At 41.9% G+C, this 15,304-nt stretch overlaps 1 protein-coding gene across 1 annotated transcript in view; it reads left to right on the top strand.

Moving 5' to 3' along the window:
• DNAAF9 (dynein axonemal assembly factor 9) overlaps window positions 1-15,304 on the top strand; it is a 78,948-nt gene that overhangs the window by 44,272 nt on the left and 19,372 nt on the right. Inside the window, exons 21-28 of the mRNA XM_061440997.1 lie at window positions 1,191-1,294; window positions 4,874-5,020; window positions 9,449-9,537; window positions 9,761-9,859; window positions 10,129-10,246; window positions 11,817-11,905; window positions 13,353-13,511; window positions 14,609-14,734. Of these exons, the coding sequence (XP_061296981.1) occupies window positions 1,191-1,294; window positions 4,874-5,020; window positions 9,449-9,537; window positions 9,761-9,859; window positions 10,129-10,246; window positions 11,817-11,905; window positions 13,353-13,511; window positions 14,609-14,734 (931 nt within the window). The remainder of the gene's footprint in view (window positions 1-1,190; window positions 1,295-4,873; window positions 5,021-9,448; window positions 9,538-9,760; window positions 9,860-10,128; window positions 10,247-11,816; window positions 11,906-13,352; window positions 13,512-14,608; window positions 14,735-15,304) is intronic.

Genomic DNA, 15,304 nt, shown 5'->3' with positions numbered 1-15,304 from the left:
TGTGTCTGAATGTGACAAGGTATGCATTCGTGACTAAAATGCATCAGGAAAACTCAGGCTGCTGAACCTTTTCCTTTGTGTGTTAATACAGCTGCTCTGTTAGGGATTTTTGTAGGATGAACTAAGTCAATCAGTCTGAAACTCTCTTTTGTGATTAATTGCTTGTGATTAAACACAAGTAGTATAGTAAGTTCTTGATACAGTCTGCTGGCTTCCATGTTGAAGGAAGCTGGGTTAGTTTGGATTAATTAATATGGTTTTGGCTTGCTTTTCTGTTATAAAAGAATGAACATCTCTGATGAGGCCCGGGCACAGGTTGCCCAGAGGCCAACAAGAAAGCTGGAGAGGGGCTTTGGACAAGGTCACGTAGTGACAAGGGGGAATGGCTTTAAGATTAAAGAGGGTAGATTCAGCTTGGATCTTAGGCAGAAGCTGGTCCCTGTGAGGGTGCTGAGGCGCTGGCCCAGGGTGCCCAGAGAAGCTGTGGCTGCCCCATCCCTGGCAGTGTTCAAGGCCAGGTTGGACACAGGGGCTTGGAGCAAGCTGCTCTAGTGGAAGGTGTCCTTGCACGTGGCAGAGGTTGGAGCTGGAGGAGCTTTAAGGTCCCTTCCAACACAAACCACTCTGGGATTCTGGGAAGATTCTATTTCATATCAAGCTCTTTTTCATTAAAGTGAAGCCTTAATAGTGAACAGTTTTGAAGATCTTATTCTAAGTTGCCATTTCAAGAGGGAAGATGTCTGAATTTCCGTATTATTTCTGCTGGGCATCCTTTGGTCGATGAGCAACATGGGCAGTCATGTTTAGCTATATGTTTTAATTACTTCACTGCCTGGCTTTGCTTTTGTTCTAAATGTAACTCCGAGTAATGCCAGTTCTTTTCCTCTTGTACAAGAGGAAACAGCCTCTAGCTGCACCAGGGAAGGTTTAGGCTGGTTATTAGGAAGAGTTTCTTCCCCCAAAGGGTGCTCAGGCATTAGAACAGGCTACCCAGGGCAGTGCTGGAGTCATGTTCACACACCATGTAGATAAGGCCCACAGTGCCATGGGTTAGTGGTGGTCTTGGCAGTGCTGGGTAATGGTTGAACTTGATGATCTCAAATGTCTTTCCAACCCAGTTGATTCTGTGGTTCTGTGGTGCCGAAATCTTGAGATACAGCTAATCTGATATTTTTTCTTTCAAATTCTAGGCAAAGTGTACTTCTTTTCAGATGGCATTCTCTTTTCTGATCCCCACCATGGCAGCATTTCCATTTCAAAGAACCATATGAGTTCCATTTCCTTCTACGATGGGGTGAGCATTGCATTTGTTCTTACTGTCATGATTTTTTTATCAGTTTTTGACAATACTTCTTTAGGGTACTAGTGTAGAGCTTCAATTTCAGTTGCAGTTCTCCAAGCATTGAAGTGTAATAACTGATGCAAATCTCCACGCTTTTGATATTGATCAGCTTAACCACTTAGTGATGAACTGAACTGTAAGGAGGAGGGAGTTTTATATTAGGCTGAGTTACCAATGTGGTCTTAATAGCGTGGAAAATTGCTTTTTATTAAAAAAATGTAGAATATAACATTCATAGAGCATTGAGCAGTTTTAGGTGATGGATAGAGAAAAGTTCAAACATCGTGGAGCCATGTAGGGTATTGGAGGGTGAAATGCTGCCTTGTATTCACAATACATTTAACCTTCAAACAAAAGCTCGTGGCAGTGTATTACTTATCTCTGGAGAGGTCACGAGCGGTGTCTGTCTACTGTCCTAGAGCCTTGTGTAACTGACAGGGTGAAGGGACTGACTGGTTTATGTTGAGAAGTGAGAAGAAAAGGCCTGTTCCATGTAATAACGCATATTCTGAGTTGAGGTGGACTTTGGATGTTCCTGTGGTCAACTTTTATCACTTGGCCAACTTGCCAAGCTAATGTTTTGGTCTTCTGGCTTAGTGGGAATTGAGAATTAGGCTAATGATGGCAACTCAGCTTATTTTTTCCCCTCTTCAAGGCAGACACACTGCGTTAGCTATCACTTTTTGAGAATGGAAAAGAGATTATTTTGGTTGGTTATTGTTTCCTAAGCACTGACAAAAAAGCCCTAAAAATCTCAGTTTCCTTTGGTTTCTATTTTCTTCAGGTACAGTATTACACGTTTGTTCAGTGACCTCCAGAAAGCATTGTGTCGCTATGATTTCATCATCTAATGGAGGAAACCAGTAAAATACAATCAAAGTGTGTGATTCCATTGATATGAAAACACAACAGTGAAGAGAATCTTACCTTAGCTGCCTTTTCTTGTATTTGATATTGATTGCCCCGTGGTAGTTTAAGAAGCTATTTTAACATTGACCTTCCTTCTATTGTTTGAGTCAAGACACTCACTTTCATGAAACTAGCTATTTATGGGGCCTGGCTATCACTCTTGAACTGGTGCCAGATTTTTGTGTAAAGCTAAACCTTGACAGAGAGCATTTGATTGTTCAAGTGACTTGGCATAATACAAGGGTGGGGAGCTGAAAATGTTCAGAAGTGACAGGAGAAGAAGGGTAATTGTTAGCCTGCTTTTTCCTAAAGTTATTGGAACAATATTGATGGAAAAGATAGGCTGATTTAGTGCTAGGATTTAAAGTAAAGAGTACAAAGATCTTAGGAATTCAAAGGACAGTTTCTTAGCTGCTCTGTCTCCATGCCTGCTAGATGCTTCTCTTTTTAACTTGAAAGTATCTGCACTTCTGCCTCCAACACGTGCTGCAGGCTTTCTAATCTGAGAAGCTGGGTACCTACCTTCTGCTTGAGGTCCTGAAGTCCGTGGAGCTCATAGACCATGAGTGCATGGAGGACAGGATAGATTCCTCAAAAAAACCTGTACTATGAAGGTCTAAAGCAGAAACCATCCCAATCACAGCAGAGTCAAACATGAATGACCCATCTTGTAGGGCAGCACTATTCAGACTTAGCACCAGCCATCCTGGGAGTGAAAGCAAGCCCAGGAGGGTCCACTGCCACCCAGTCTTCAGACTCTTGCGTTTATTTGTCTGTCTTCTATAGTTGTTCATAAAATCATGGAATCCTAGAATAGTTGGGGCTGGAAGGGAGCTTAAAGCTCATCCAGCTCCAACCCCTGCCATGGGCAGGGGACACCTTCCACTAGAGCAGCTTGCTCCAAGCCCCTGTGTCCAACCTGGCCTTGAACACTGCCAGGGATGGGGCAGCCACAGCTTCTCTGGGCACCCTGTGCCAGTGCCTCAGCACCCTCCCAGGGAAGAGCTTCTGCCTAAGAGCTCATCTCAGTCTAAATTCAGTCTCTGTAAACTGTATCAAGGCATCTTTACTGTGTAGGGCTTAAGGTGCCATGTGCTTAGTTTTAAGGTTTTATTCAAGACCAAGTATTTCAGTGTGTAAATAACTGATTCCAGCCCTCATTTTGGCCATTTATTAAATGAAGAAATATTACTGAGTAATATTTAGATTTCACAACAGCACTTAACATCTTGTAAAACACTGAACTGGGTTCTTTTAACCTAATGTCCACGAGGGTTATTGCTGCTGTTTTTCAGCTTTTTCCAATTTATGGAACCCTAAACATTTTCCAGGAGGAGGAGCACACTGTTGGGTACTTTACATGCAGATTGCAGCATGGATGAGTTGGCCTTTTAGTCACTTCTTATGAAAGCTGTAGGCTGTCCTGCAGGATCCAGGATCTGAGGACTATGTTCTGAAAACCATTTCTTCTTAAAAGGAATTGTTCTCTTTTAGGAGAATGTGTTTGCATGTTCTTCTGTAGCCTCAATGACTTTGAGAGGATTACTTCTATAATTAATCGCTCAGACAGGAAAGGGTTGAGATTCTCTTTGCAAATGTCCCTGAATTGATACCAGTTCTCGTGTAAGTGTTCCCCAACTTGTGCTTTTTCTTCTCTAAAGTTAGTAAGTTGAGTTCTTTGCTCATTTCTCCTGTCTAAAGGGAGATGGATGCTGCTTAGTTCTGCTTTGAACTCTGCTTTCCTGGGATGTTTCATTTTGCTCAATTATACTGTTTTTCTACTACTTTGGTGTGAAAATAGCTACAGGTCAAAGCTTAAGCATAAATTACTTCAGCATTCTCAGAGTTGCATATAAATGCCCATCTTGACATCCAGAAAACAAAGGGTTGGTGTTGTTTTATTAGACCAAAAATAGGACAACCAGAGTTCACTGTTACTAAGGGAGACTGATCTTGAGGGCTTCAGCTTTCTGTTGGTGAAGACATGATTCAGGTGAAGAAGCAATAGATTTAGTAGAACTTGTGCTCATTAAAGAAAGAGAAGAATAGGATACTTCCAACTTGCAGGTGACCTGCACTTCAAATTACAGACCTGATAGTTGGGTTTCATTGCAGTATGGTTCCTTTCAGGTCAGAAACTCAAGAAATGATAGAAAACCCACTTTGCAATAGCACCATAACATCCTTCTAATCTTTTTAGCTAATACTGAATTCATTCTTCCAGGGTATTCATGTCAGAGATGTGTAGGTGTAGATGAAGGTGGCTTTGTTGTTGTGAAACATTAGCAGAGGAAAGGGCTCAAGGTCTAGTTCTGGTGGAGGGAAAAGAGTAGATATTAAAATGCAGGCTTCTCTTTTTGAGGCAAGACAAGACTTAGGTGCTTAAGACAATCTCAGATGCTTTCTTTAAAGCTTATGGTACCTCTAGTAGCTGTAAAGTAGAAAGTGAGGAGTCCTGTCACAGGCTGCAGTTGATCCTTCTACTCCATACCTGTGCTAATGAATGTTAGGTCTTTATGCATGCCTAGCTATGACTGTAGTAGTTACGATCTCTGCTGTTTCATGTATTAATCCTTTTTTTTTCACTTTCAGTAACTGTTGTCCTGTTTCTTCCTTTTCCAGGATTCAAACAGTATTGTTGCTGCTCTCTTCATAGACTACAAAAGTTCCTTGCTTGCTCATCTACCAGTTGAATTCCATACCCGAGACAACTTCCTGATGATTGCGCTTTTCCCCAAAAGAAAGATTTATAAGGCTTTTTATTCACAGGTACAGTAATAAAAGATTGGTTTGGGTGCACAGGGGGGAACCACACGATTATTCTTTGTGTTTCAGATGAAGGGTGAATTTGTTGATGTCTGTCTTATCCCCTTCTTTCAAATGTAGTTCATTTCTCTATTAGATGAGCCACTAAATCTTGTCACCAGGTAAGTAAATACAGGCAAGGTTAAAATTCAAGATGGTTCTTGCATCAGTCTTCCCAAGCAAAACCTTTTCCTATATCTCAGCTTTTCCTGTGTCTCAGTGAACAAGAAACAGGCAGTTAATACTGAGGAAGCATCAAGTTAGGAAATACATTGAAAACCTCCTCTTTGAAGCTGGATGGGATTTATGGGAGGGTATTGAGAGAAATGGCTTGATGTGATTTTGAGGCTGCCTACCTTGTATATAAAATCAGGGTGTTGCAGGAGGAAGGGCAGCTACAGATAACTTTTTCAGTAGTGGTAGATAACAAGGGCAGTAACCATAGACTGCAGCTTTGAAGACAGAGACCGATTGTTAGGAGGAGGTTTGTGCAGTGACTGGAACAGGTCACCCAGACAGCGCACCTCCACCTTTGAAGATTTTGAAGTCATACTTGAGCTGATCTGTATTGCCATCAGTAGTCCTGCTTAGAGTGGGAGGTGGGTCTGGAGACCTTCAACCAGGAAGTCTGATTCCCTGGGTGACCTACAGCATCTGCCTTGCTGACTTGAGATTGTCATGGACTAGACTTGCCCTACCCTCCCAGTCTTTCCAATACCTGAAGAACCAACAAGAAGGTTGGAGAGGGGCTTTGGACACAGGCCTGTAGGGCCAGGCCAAGGGGAATGGCTTGAACCTGCCCGAGGGGAGACTGAGATGAGCTCTTAGGCAGAAGCTCTTCCCTGGGAGGGTGCTGAGGCGCTGGCACAGGGTGCCCAGAGAAGCTGTGGCTGCCCCATCCCTGGCAGTGTTCAAGGCCAGGTTGGACACAGGGGCTTGGAGCAAGCTGCTCTAGTGGAAGGTGTCCCTGCCTGTGGCAGGGGTTGGAGCTGGAGGAGCTTTAAGCTCCCTTTCAACCCAAACCAGGCTGAGATTCTATGATTCTATGGAGCATTATTGCTCTTGATCTTAGGAACTTGCATGTGTGAGAAACTTAAACTTATGTATGCATTTCTAGTGATTTTGTTGCTCGTTAAACTTAATGCTCACCATGTGCTTTCATTTTGTCTTCTGAAGCCAGTGAGTGCTCTAACAGCTTGTTTTCTAGTAGTTGCATTTTAAATGTAGCACTGGTGTATAATTGGCTACAGCAATTGTATGTAGTGGCAGAGGTTCTATTGTGTTTTTTTGTGGTTAGACACATTTGGATCGTGATCCTTAGGGAAGTTTTGTTAAAGTCTCTAAGTATCCCATATGGCGTTGTATTATTCTCTGAGCATATTGGCTTTATGCATTGTAATGCAGAGGCTTTTAATAAACATGACTTTATAACAATAGCACTTTTGAGGAAACGAGCCTGGAAATTTTAGGGCTTCACAAGGGGTTTGATATATGCTCCTGACACTGGACAGGGAAAGACCACCTAGCTCAGTGAGTAGTCCCCACTGGTAGCATTAATGGTACCCTATTATTTGAAGTGTTTAGAATCCTCCCACTGTTCCAGTGTGTGAGCAGTTGGGAATGGTTGGTTGGTTTGTTCTTGAATTTTCAGCTTATTTTATTAGGTTTACTTTTATATATTTGGGTGCTTTGTGTTTTTCCTATTGCTCTACCAGTAGACATCCTTGAGGTAGTCAGAAATTTTGGGCCTATTCTTTCTGAGTTATTTGGCTTAAGAAAACCAAATCCTTTTACTGTATGCTTACAAAAAGTTCTGTTTTCCTCTAATCATTGTAATATTCTGGATATGTTTTTTGGCTGTAGATACTGTGTGTAGTATCCGAGATGAAGGTAGTTGTGTCTTGTACAAAGGCAGTATAGTTCCCCCTTCTGCAGATGTTCAGAGATACCCTGGCTTTGCCTTTACTCTTCACTGCCACCTTGAATTAATGGAAGTGCTCATTTTTTGACCAAGTCCTTCAGGTTGTTTCTTTTGTACTGCCAACTGATGCTCCATCTGGTTCCAGAAATGTTTGAGTGCTCATGCTTGCTTTCATCCTTGCCTTCCTCCTATTCTTCTTTCTGCTTCTTCCATTCTTCCTGTTAGATGTATATTTCTATGAAGCATCTCCATACTGCGTTGTCTCCCACCTTAGTTCCCCAAAATCCTGTCAGTTCAGTCTATGCCAGATTCGTTGCAAATGGTGTCACAGGGCATTCCTTAAGCAGCTCTGCTGGTGAATATCCTTATCCTCCTGCTGCTTTTCTTCAGTGCTATTTAGTCAGTGTTATGTATTTCAAGGCCAGGTTGGATGGGGCTTGGAGCAACCTGGTCTAGTGCAAAGTGTCCCTGCCTATGGCCGGGGGTTGGAACTGGATGAGTTTTAAGGACCTTTCCAACCCAGACTGTTCTAGCATTCTGTGATCTATTCTGTAGCTTTATTCACTTTCTCTGATGCCACAGCAGCTCTTTTCTCCAATGTTCATTTAGTTACACAAAAAGGAGCAATTCATTTCCATTGTGTTCTCTCTCAGTCTGACCTGTGTTTTCCCTTCTAAAGAATACATCCTTCTGTTGGCCACTCCTTATCATCCTTTGTAGGCATATTCCTTCATCTCTTTTACGTGTTTTGAAGTGGTTCTTTGGTTGGTTGCGTGCAATAATATCTTTGTTAATAGAAAAAGGTGATTTTATTTTGATGGGGTTTTATCTCAGTACCCTTGTGTTTAGGATGCTGATTTGTTAATGGAAAGCAGTCTTTCCCCCATAATTGTTTTGTCTTGCAGCAAATTATTGTGAAGAATGACAATGGCTGTTGTCTTTACTTATTAAAAGAAGGGAAATACCGAACACTTAAATGACTGTGTGATTCATCTGAATCTGATTTCTAGGTTCAGAGTTCCATTCATATTAATGTGACTTGGCTGGAGCAATAGGATGTGAGCCAAATCACTGTTCCCTAGCAAAATGAAGGGCTCCCTTTTCTTTTGCAAGGGAATAGAGTTTGTTCTTAAATTTCTAGAAATGATTGCTGCAAACTTACCCCATGAAATTACACCACTACTTAGATTAATTCTGTTCCTGCTGTGTACAGCAGTTGGATGTGTTGGGCTTGTTCAGACTGGACAAGAGAAGGCTCCTGAAGGGGAGACCTTAGAGCAGCTCCAGTGCCTAAAGGGGCTCCAGGAAACCTGGAGAGGGGCTTGGGACAAGGGCCTGTAGGGCCAGGCCAAGGGGAATGGCTTGAACCTGCCAGAGGGGAGACTGAGATGAGCTCTTAGGCAGAAGCTCTTCCCTGGGAGGGTGCTGAGGCGCTGGCACAGGGTGCCCAGAGAAGCTGTGGCTGCCCCATCCCTGGCAGTGTTCAAGGCCAGGTTGGACACAGGGGCTTGGAGCAAGCTGCTCTAGTGGAAGGTGTTCCCTGCCCATGGCAGGGGTTGGAGCTGGAGGAGCTTTAAGCTCCCTTCCAGCCCCAACTATTCTAGGATTCCATGATTTTATGAACAACTATAGAAGACAGACAAATAAACGCAAGAGTCTGAAGACTGGGTGGCAGTGGACCCTCCTGGGCTTGCTTTCACTCCCAGGATGGCTGGTGCTAAGTCTGAATAGCGCTGCCCTACAAGATGGGTCATTCATGTTTGACTCTGCTGTGATTGGGATGGTTTCTGCTTTAGACCTTCATAATACAATTTTGTGAGGAATCTATCCTGTCCTCCATGCACTCATGGTCTATGAGCTCCATGGACTTCAGGACCTCAAGCAGAAGGTAGGTACCCAGCTTCTCAGATTAGAAAGCCTGCAGCACGTGTTGGAGGCAGAAGTGCAGATATTTTCAAGTTAAAAAGAGAAGTACCTAGCAGGCATGGAGACAGAGCAGCTAAGAAACTGTCCTGAGGGTGCTGAGGTGCTTGCGGATGCCCCATCCCTGGCAGTGCTCAAGGCCAGGTTGGACACAGGGGGGCTTGGAGCAAGCTGCTCTAGTGTGAAGGTGTCCCTGCCTGTGGCAGGGGTTGGAACTGTATGAGCTTTAAGGTCCCTTCCAGCACAAACCAGGCTGGGATTCTGTGAATGCTTTTCAAGGAACTCTTTCGGTCCCAGGGTAACTAGACCATTTCAGTGAAGTTACTTCTTAAAGGAGTTTCAGTGTAACCAAGGAGAACCTTACTAAATGTGATCTGTGGAGACTTCTTCCAGGTTTTGACTTGTTGCAGCAAAACCAGTATTGCAACATACTTAATGGCTAGTAAAAATGCATGTATTTATTTAGGGCAACAAAACCAATTCCTAAACAAATTCAACCCAGATTTTGCAGAATAATGGCACTTATGCATAGGTCTGGTTTGTTCCAGGTTTTCTCTTCATGGCAAAACCAGGCAAACTCAGGATTATCTTTAAGGGTTGTTCAGGAAGAATTCCTGTCTGTGGATCAAAAGAGAATGTAAGTTCATGCCACTTACTCCAGTGCAATTGTACATTAGCCATGTGCTGCAAACCGTAAACTGCTGTCACTCATTGAAGGTTTTAATGATGCAAAAAGGAATTGTTGCAGTCTTAGTGCAACACCAGCTTTATTTTTTTTGTACTAGTTTTATGTGATTTAAAGAAGATAGATGTCTAGGTTTCTCCTTTAACCAGCCAGTTCATTACTTTGCTTGTTTCAGGCATTCCAATGTTCAGAAGCTATTTAATTCCTTGCCTTTTCCTTCTGGGGAAAGATTCAGGGAGCTGAATCTGTCTGCTGCTCTTCCAGAACTGGAGAGGTGAGAAATGATTTTTATTTTCAGGACATCAGAAATACCACTAAATTATTTTGGTAGATGTATTGTTCCTGTAAAAATTGCTTATTAAATAACTGTCCTTAGACACTTTTATTGTGAGATGAATAATTTTGTCTCTAGGAATCCTCTGTTTGACCTTTTAACCATCTTATTGTTAAAGACAGTTAAAACCAGTTGGGAAATCACTAAAATATGAATGAAATCTTCTACTGTTGATTGTAAGAAAATGAAACTTTTTTTGCTTTTGAAAGGTTTGTGCAACACTTTACAGTCAGCAGCATCAGTCACAAGCCAGTCATGAGAGCACATCTTCCTATTGTACTGCAACAGTCGGACATCATTCCTGACAGCAAAGCAGAAAGTGATAAGGTAAGGAGGCAACCTAACAACACTTCCTAACCCTAGTATGGAATCTGTAGCTAATGCTCTGTCATCTGTTGCAAGTAATGTAGTAAAGTACTGATATGTGTTTAGCTTCCTTCTCTGCTACGACCAGTTCACACTGAACGTGCTTCAGGTCTATTTATTAGAATAAATTGCTCTGCTTTCCTGATTACATTACTTAGTTTTTCATTGAAACAGTCTTTTGGAAGTACTAATGGTCCTTCAGCCTGATAAATCAGAGGCAGCAAATGAGGCACAGTTGTTCGAGTGAACAGTTTTCTCTCATGTCCAGAGAGAGTGAACCCTCGAGCAGTAGCTTGTTTTTATGAATTGCTGAATAATTTAACTGAATTGTTCTCTGGAACATTAAAGTCCTTTAAATAGCATAGAGATAGCACATGATATTTAACATTTGCTGATATTATCTGTAGAACACTCGGTTCTCTATAGGGGCAACAACAACTGTCAAGCTAAAGGAGTGCTTTAAATAGCATTTTCAGAGAAAATGCTTCCTTGTAACTCTCCAACATTTGAAATCTGCTGTAAGCAAGAAAATAGAGCAGCAGGAATGCAATTCTTCGCTTTGAAGATTGCAATATGGTGATAGGCTACCTGGGGTCTAGCACAGAGACCAACCGTACTGACATTTAAATGAAGTATAACGTAATAAACCCTTATGAATGTTTTTAAATCTGATTTTAAGGTTGATTTAACTGTGTTGTGTATGTTTAAAATTGAAAGACAGGTCTTTCTGTAATACTCATACCAAATTCTACGTAACATACACTTAGTACCTCTGATTTTTCTGAGTTACTTCTCTGTATCTATTATCATGAATACTCATTTTCTATATCCCTTCTGAAAGCGATTTGGAGGGTAGGATACAAATACTCTGCAGATGGTTATCTTCAGATATCCTGTACTTAGAAGCCAGGAAGAGGTAATTTGTCTGTTAGGAGCAGGTTCATACACAGTGTGATGGCTGGTTACCAGTGTGACAGAATTTCTTAAGCCAGGTTCCGCACAGAGAGCTGTTTTAGCCTACTCAAAATGCAGCTTTGCCGAAATAACTTTTGCATAGAAGAAAACTGGTTCAGTGTCACAAACCCAGAGTTGCTCTTTGTGTTTGACAAAGCTGTTTCACATTCACCATCCCTTTTGAACCCATTTTGCTCAAATACTGTTCTCTGCATTTCAATGTACCCTTTTCTTCGTAGCAAACATAACCCATTTGCTGTCTTTTGCAGTGTTTTCTCTGACATTTGCAATAATACTTTCATTGCAGACTAGATTTTAATGTCAAGTTTTTTGTAATGCTGATTGCTGTATTTGTTAATTATTCTTTCCCTGTATTAAAGGTATGAAAACCAAGATAAAACATCCTCTAAAGCCATGCATACCTGAGTAATTGCATAAACACAATTACAGTTCTATGCTATCTTGCCGTTTCTGTGTTTATACTTAAGATTTTATCAAGCCTTATGTGTGTGTGATCATTGTAGCTCACTTCTGATCTTCAAATTACCCCCCTTCTCACCTGGTCCCTGTCTTTCAGGTGGTTATCACCATTATAACGGGTCTTCCAGGGTGTCGTTCCAGTGATCTGTGTGCTTTCCTGGTGACTTTTAACAAGGAGCGTGGCAGGTTTGTACAGTTCTGGTTTTACAGTCCAAGGTACTGGTCATACTAATCACTAAAGAGTTATTCAGCACGAAGGACGTTAAGCTATTGTTGATGTCTTTGTTTTATATCCCAGTTCCAGTTTGTAAACAGATGTGTTATAAGAATAAATTCAATAACTATTATGAGACATCTTAACTTAGTTCTACATGGCACACTGTAGGGTAAGGTTTATTCAGTTCAGGCACCTCATTTAACTGTTATTCCAGGTAGATTTACCCTTAGATTTTAGGCATTTAGACAAGAAAAACAGCACAGGAGATGGGATATTTCATGTTAAGAATACCACAGGTATTGCTGTAAATTTGTGATGTATGTCTGGAACTATCACTGATCCTACAAACAGAATCATAGAATCGCAGCCTGTTTTAGTTTGGAAGGGACCTTAAAGCTCATCCAGTTCCAACCCCCTGCCATAGGCAGGGACACCTTCCACTAGAGCAGCTTGCTCCAAGCCCCTGTGTCCAACCTGGCCTTGAACACTGCCAGGGATGGGGAATTCAAGTTAAGAATAATCTTAGAAGGGCTGGATGAATCCTGCCTTAAGCAAGTGTGGAAGCCCTCATGATTTGAAGGAAATAAGTGAAAAGCTTCCATTTATTGACTTGTGGCAGAGAGTCTGAAATACCTTTTTCTTGGAGGAAATGCTGTACTACCAGTCCTTACTATGGCATTGTTCTTAATCTGACCTGGTTTCTATTCTACAATAGCAGGAGATATAATCAGGACATGTGTTGTATGGCAATAAGATAAATATGGGGTAGGAATTTGCAGTTCTGTGTGTTTAATACAGCTTCTGGAAAAGAAGAAAATGAATAAATTCTTATCCTTTTAAATCTTACAGCCAAGCACTGTAGTGTTTAATCTTTGTGATAATCTGGAGTGGAGGCTTTTCATGTTACTTTTAACTCAGTGTCTTGATATTAGCAAGTTGATTCAACACAGTTTTGTGGTTCTGGTTTTAGGGCAGACATAAGGTGACTTTTGAAGGTTCTGTAATAATACATCTCATCATGTTTTCCTCCAAATGTCAGGGTTACCTTTTCTTTTTGCAGTGAAATACTTTCATGCCCAAAGCCTTTGAGCTGGGTTCATGTACCTTGTGTTTACTGCATCACTAACAATGGTCAGAATTGCTCATATGGTAAGCTGCTTGAAGAAGCTGTTGAACATTATTTTATTAAGAAACAACAGCAGAAACCCCTCAAAACCTCCTGGCAGTGATGTAAAGAATGTGCTTATGCTGGAAATGATAGAAAGCAGAGTAAATTCCTTTTTCCCATGTAGAACGAGAGATATGGAATTTCAGGGCTTGTTGAATGTATTTTTGGCCCTTTAGTTCAAAATAAAAAGAGAACAGTGATATTATGTCACAGAACATAAACTTCTTTCCTTGTTTTCTGTTCTTCAGGTGGATAGTTTATAGGCAAACTATGGATAGTCCTGAATGCTTCAGTGCAACCCACTTCCAGCGTTACCTCTCCAGTGTCCTGGAGGCTCAGCAGAACCGCAATGTCCGTCAGTCCGCGTATGCTAAGAAGAAGAAGCGTCTCTTAGTGGTCTTGCAAGGGTAAATGTTTGAAGCTCTTTGAACTGTTGCATAGAATAAGGGATTTTCTTTTCCCTTCCTTATTTCCAAGGCACTTCTAAACTTTCACATCACTTTGAGGCAGATAAATATCTGTGTTATAGCACAGCACTCAGCGACGTGTTTTACACACGTACTAAACTCAGCTTTTCTACAACCTCTTAATCTTATTCCTTGTTACTCCATTGGAATAAAATTGTCCGTAGTCCTCCTTTGGAAGGAAGGACTGAATTTAGTGGTTCTTCCCTACTGGGGAGATTGACTGTGATTTTTGACTTCTCAAAAGAGGTCTCTTTGCCCTTTCCAGCTACATCGTAGGCTGTTATTAAATGGTACTTTGATAGTGCAGCTCTGTGTGTTTTGCTTTTGGATTTGAGCGCTTTTTCCCCCCAGAGGTCCTAGGTAGAGAGCAATTTGCCCTTCAAAGGGTGGTGAGACCTCTTCATGCTGGTTTTCTGTTTTCAAAGACTACTAGAGTACTGGTTGCCTGTCTTTAAAGCCATAGATTTAGATGAAGGCTGTAGAATCACAGACTGGTTTGGGTTGAAGGGACCTTAAAGCTCCTCCAGCTCCAACCCCTACCACGGGCAGGGACCCCTTCCACTAGAGCAGCTTGCTCCAAGCCCCTGTGTCCAACCTGGCCTTGAACACTGCCAGGGATGGGGCAGCCACAGCTTCTCTGGGCACCCTGTGCCGGCGCCTCAGCACCCTCCCAGGGAAGAGCTTCTGCCTAAGAGCTCATCTCAGTCTCCCCTCTGGCAGGTTAAAACCATTCCCCTTGGCCTGTCCCTCCAGGCCCTTGTCCCAAGCCCCTCTCCAGCTTTCCTGCAGCCCCTTTAGGCACTGGAGCTGCTCTCAGGTCTCCCCTTCAGGAGCCTTCTCTTGTCCAGGCTGCCCCAGCCCAGCTCTCTCAGCCTGGCTCCAGAGCAGAGCTGCTCCAGCCCTCGCAGCATCTCTGTGGCCTCCTCTGGACTTGCTCCAACCGCTCCACATCCCTCCTGTTTTATTTCTTACTAGATGTTGGAATGTGTCATTCTGTTTCTCTGAAACCATATTTCTTTTTTTTTTTTTTCTTACAGGTATACTGATGTTATTGATGTTGTGCAGGCTCTGCAAACTCATCCTGACCCAGATGTGAAGTCTTCCTTTATCATTGGAGCAATTAATACTTGTGTGGAGCCGCTGAGTTGCTACATGGAACATAGGTATACTTTAAAATATGTTAATTAGTTTGAAAATGGATATGTAAGTTTGAGATTACTTTTATAATAATTAGAGATATGATGGTTAAATATCATTGAACTACCTTCAATCTCTAGGTAATCCATCTTGGGTGAACTTTGAAGTGCTGTTTGGTTTGTAAGGATGACACTTGGTTTCCACCAGGTGTATAATGATATATAGTAATAAAAGTTTGGCTTGTGGGAGAATAAGCACAGATTTTCATTAGCATGCTGCTTAAATATACCTATAATGGGTAAGGACTTCAAAATCTGGACAGTTGACTGTCCTCTGGTGTGCTTTTAAAAATCATTCTTTTTACAGTCTTTATTTAAGTATGATTAAAAATTGAGATGTGATCTCAGTTTGGGTTATCGATTGTATCACTGCTTTTGGGTATTAAATGAAGACTTTACAGATTTAAAACATGGAAGCAGTCCCAAGTTTAGTGGAAGAGAATGACAAAGCACGGAAGCAAAAGAATTGCAAGTATTGAAGTCTGATATCCTGGGTTACTGCAGAGGCAGAGGGTGGGGAGGAAACAGTGGCAAAGC

This window comes from Pezoporus flaviventris, unplaced genomic scaffold (genome assembly GCF_033815535.1).
Source record: "Pezoporus flaviventris isolate CSIRO_AGI_PZ_B2104156 unplaced genomic scaffold, CSIRO_AGI_Pfla_v1 ptg000188l, whole genome shotgun sequence".
Classification (NCBI taxonomy): Eukaryota; Metazoa; Chordata; class Aves; order Psittaciformes; family Psittacidae; genus Pezoporus; species Pezoporus flaviventris.
Note: the sequence above shows the minus strand (reverse complement) of the source record. Positions and strands in the feature narration are given on the sequence as shown.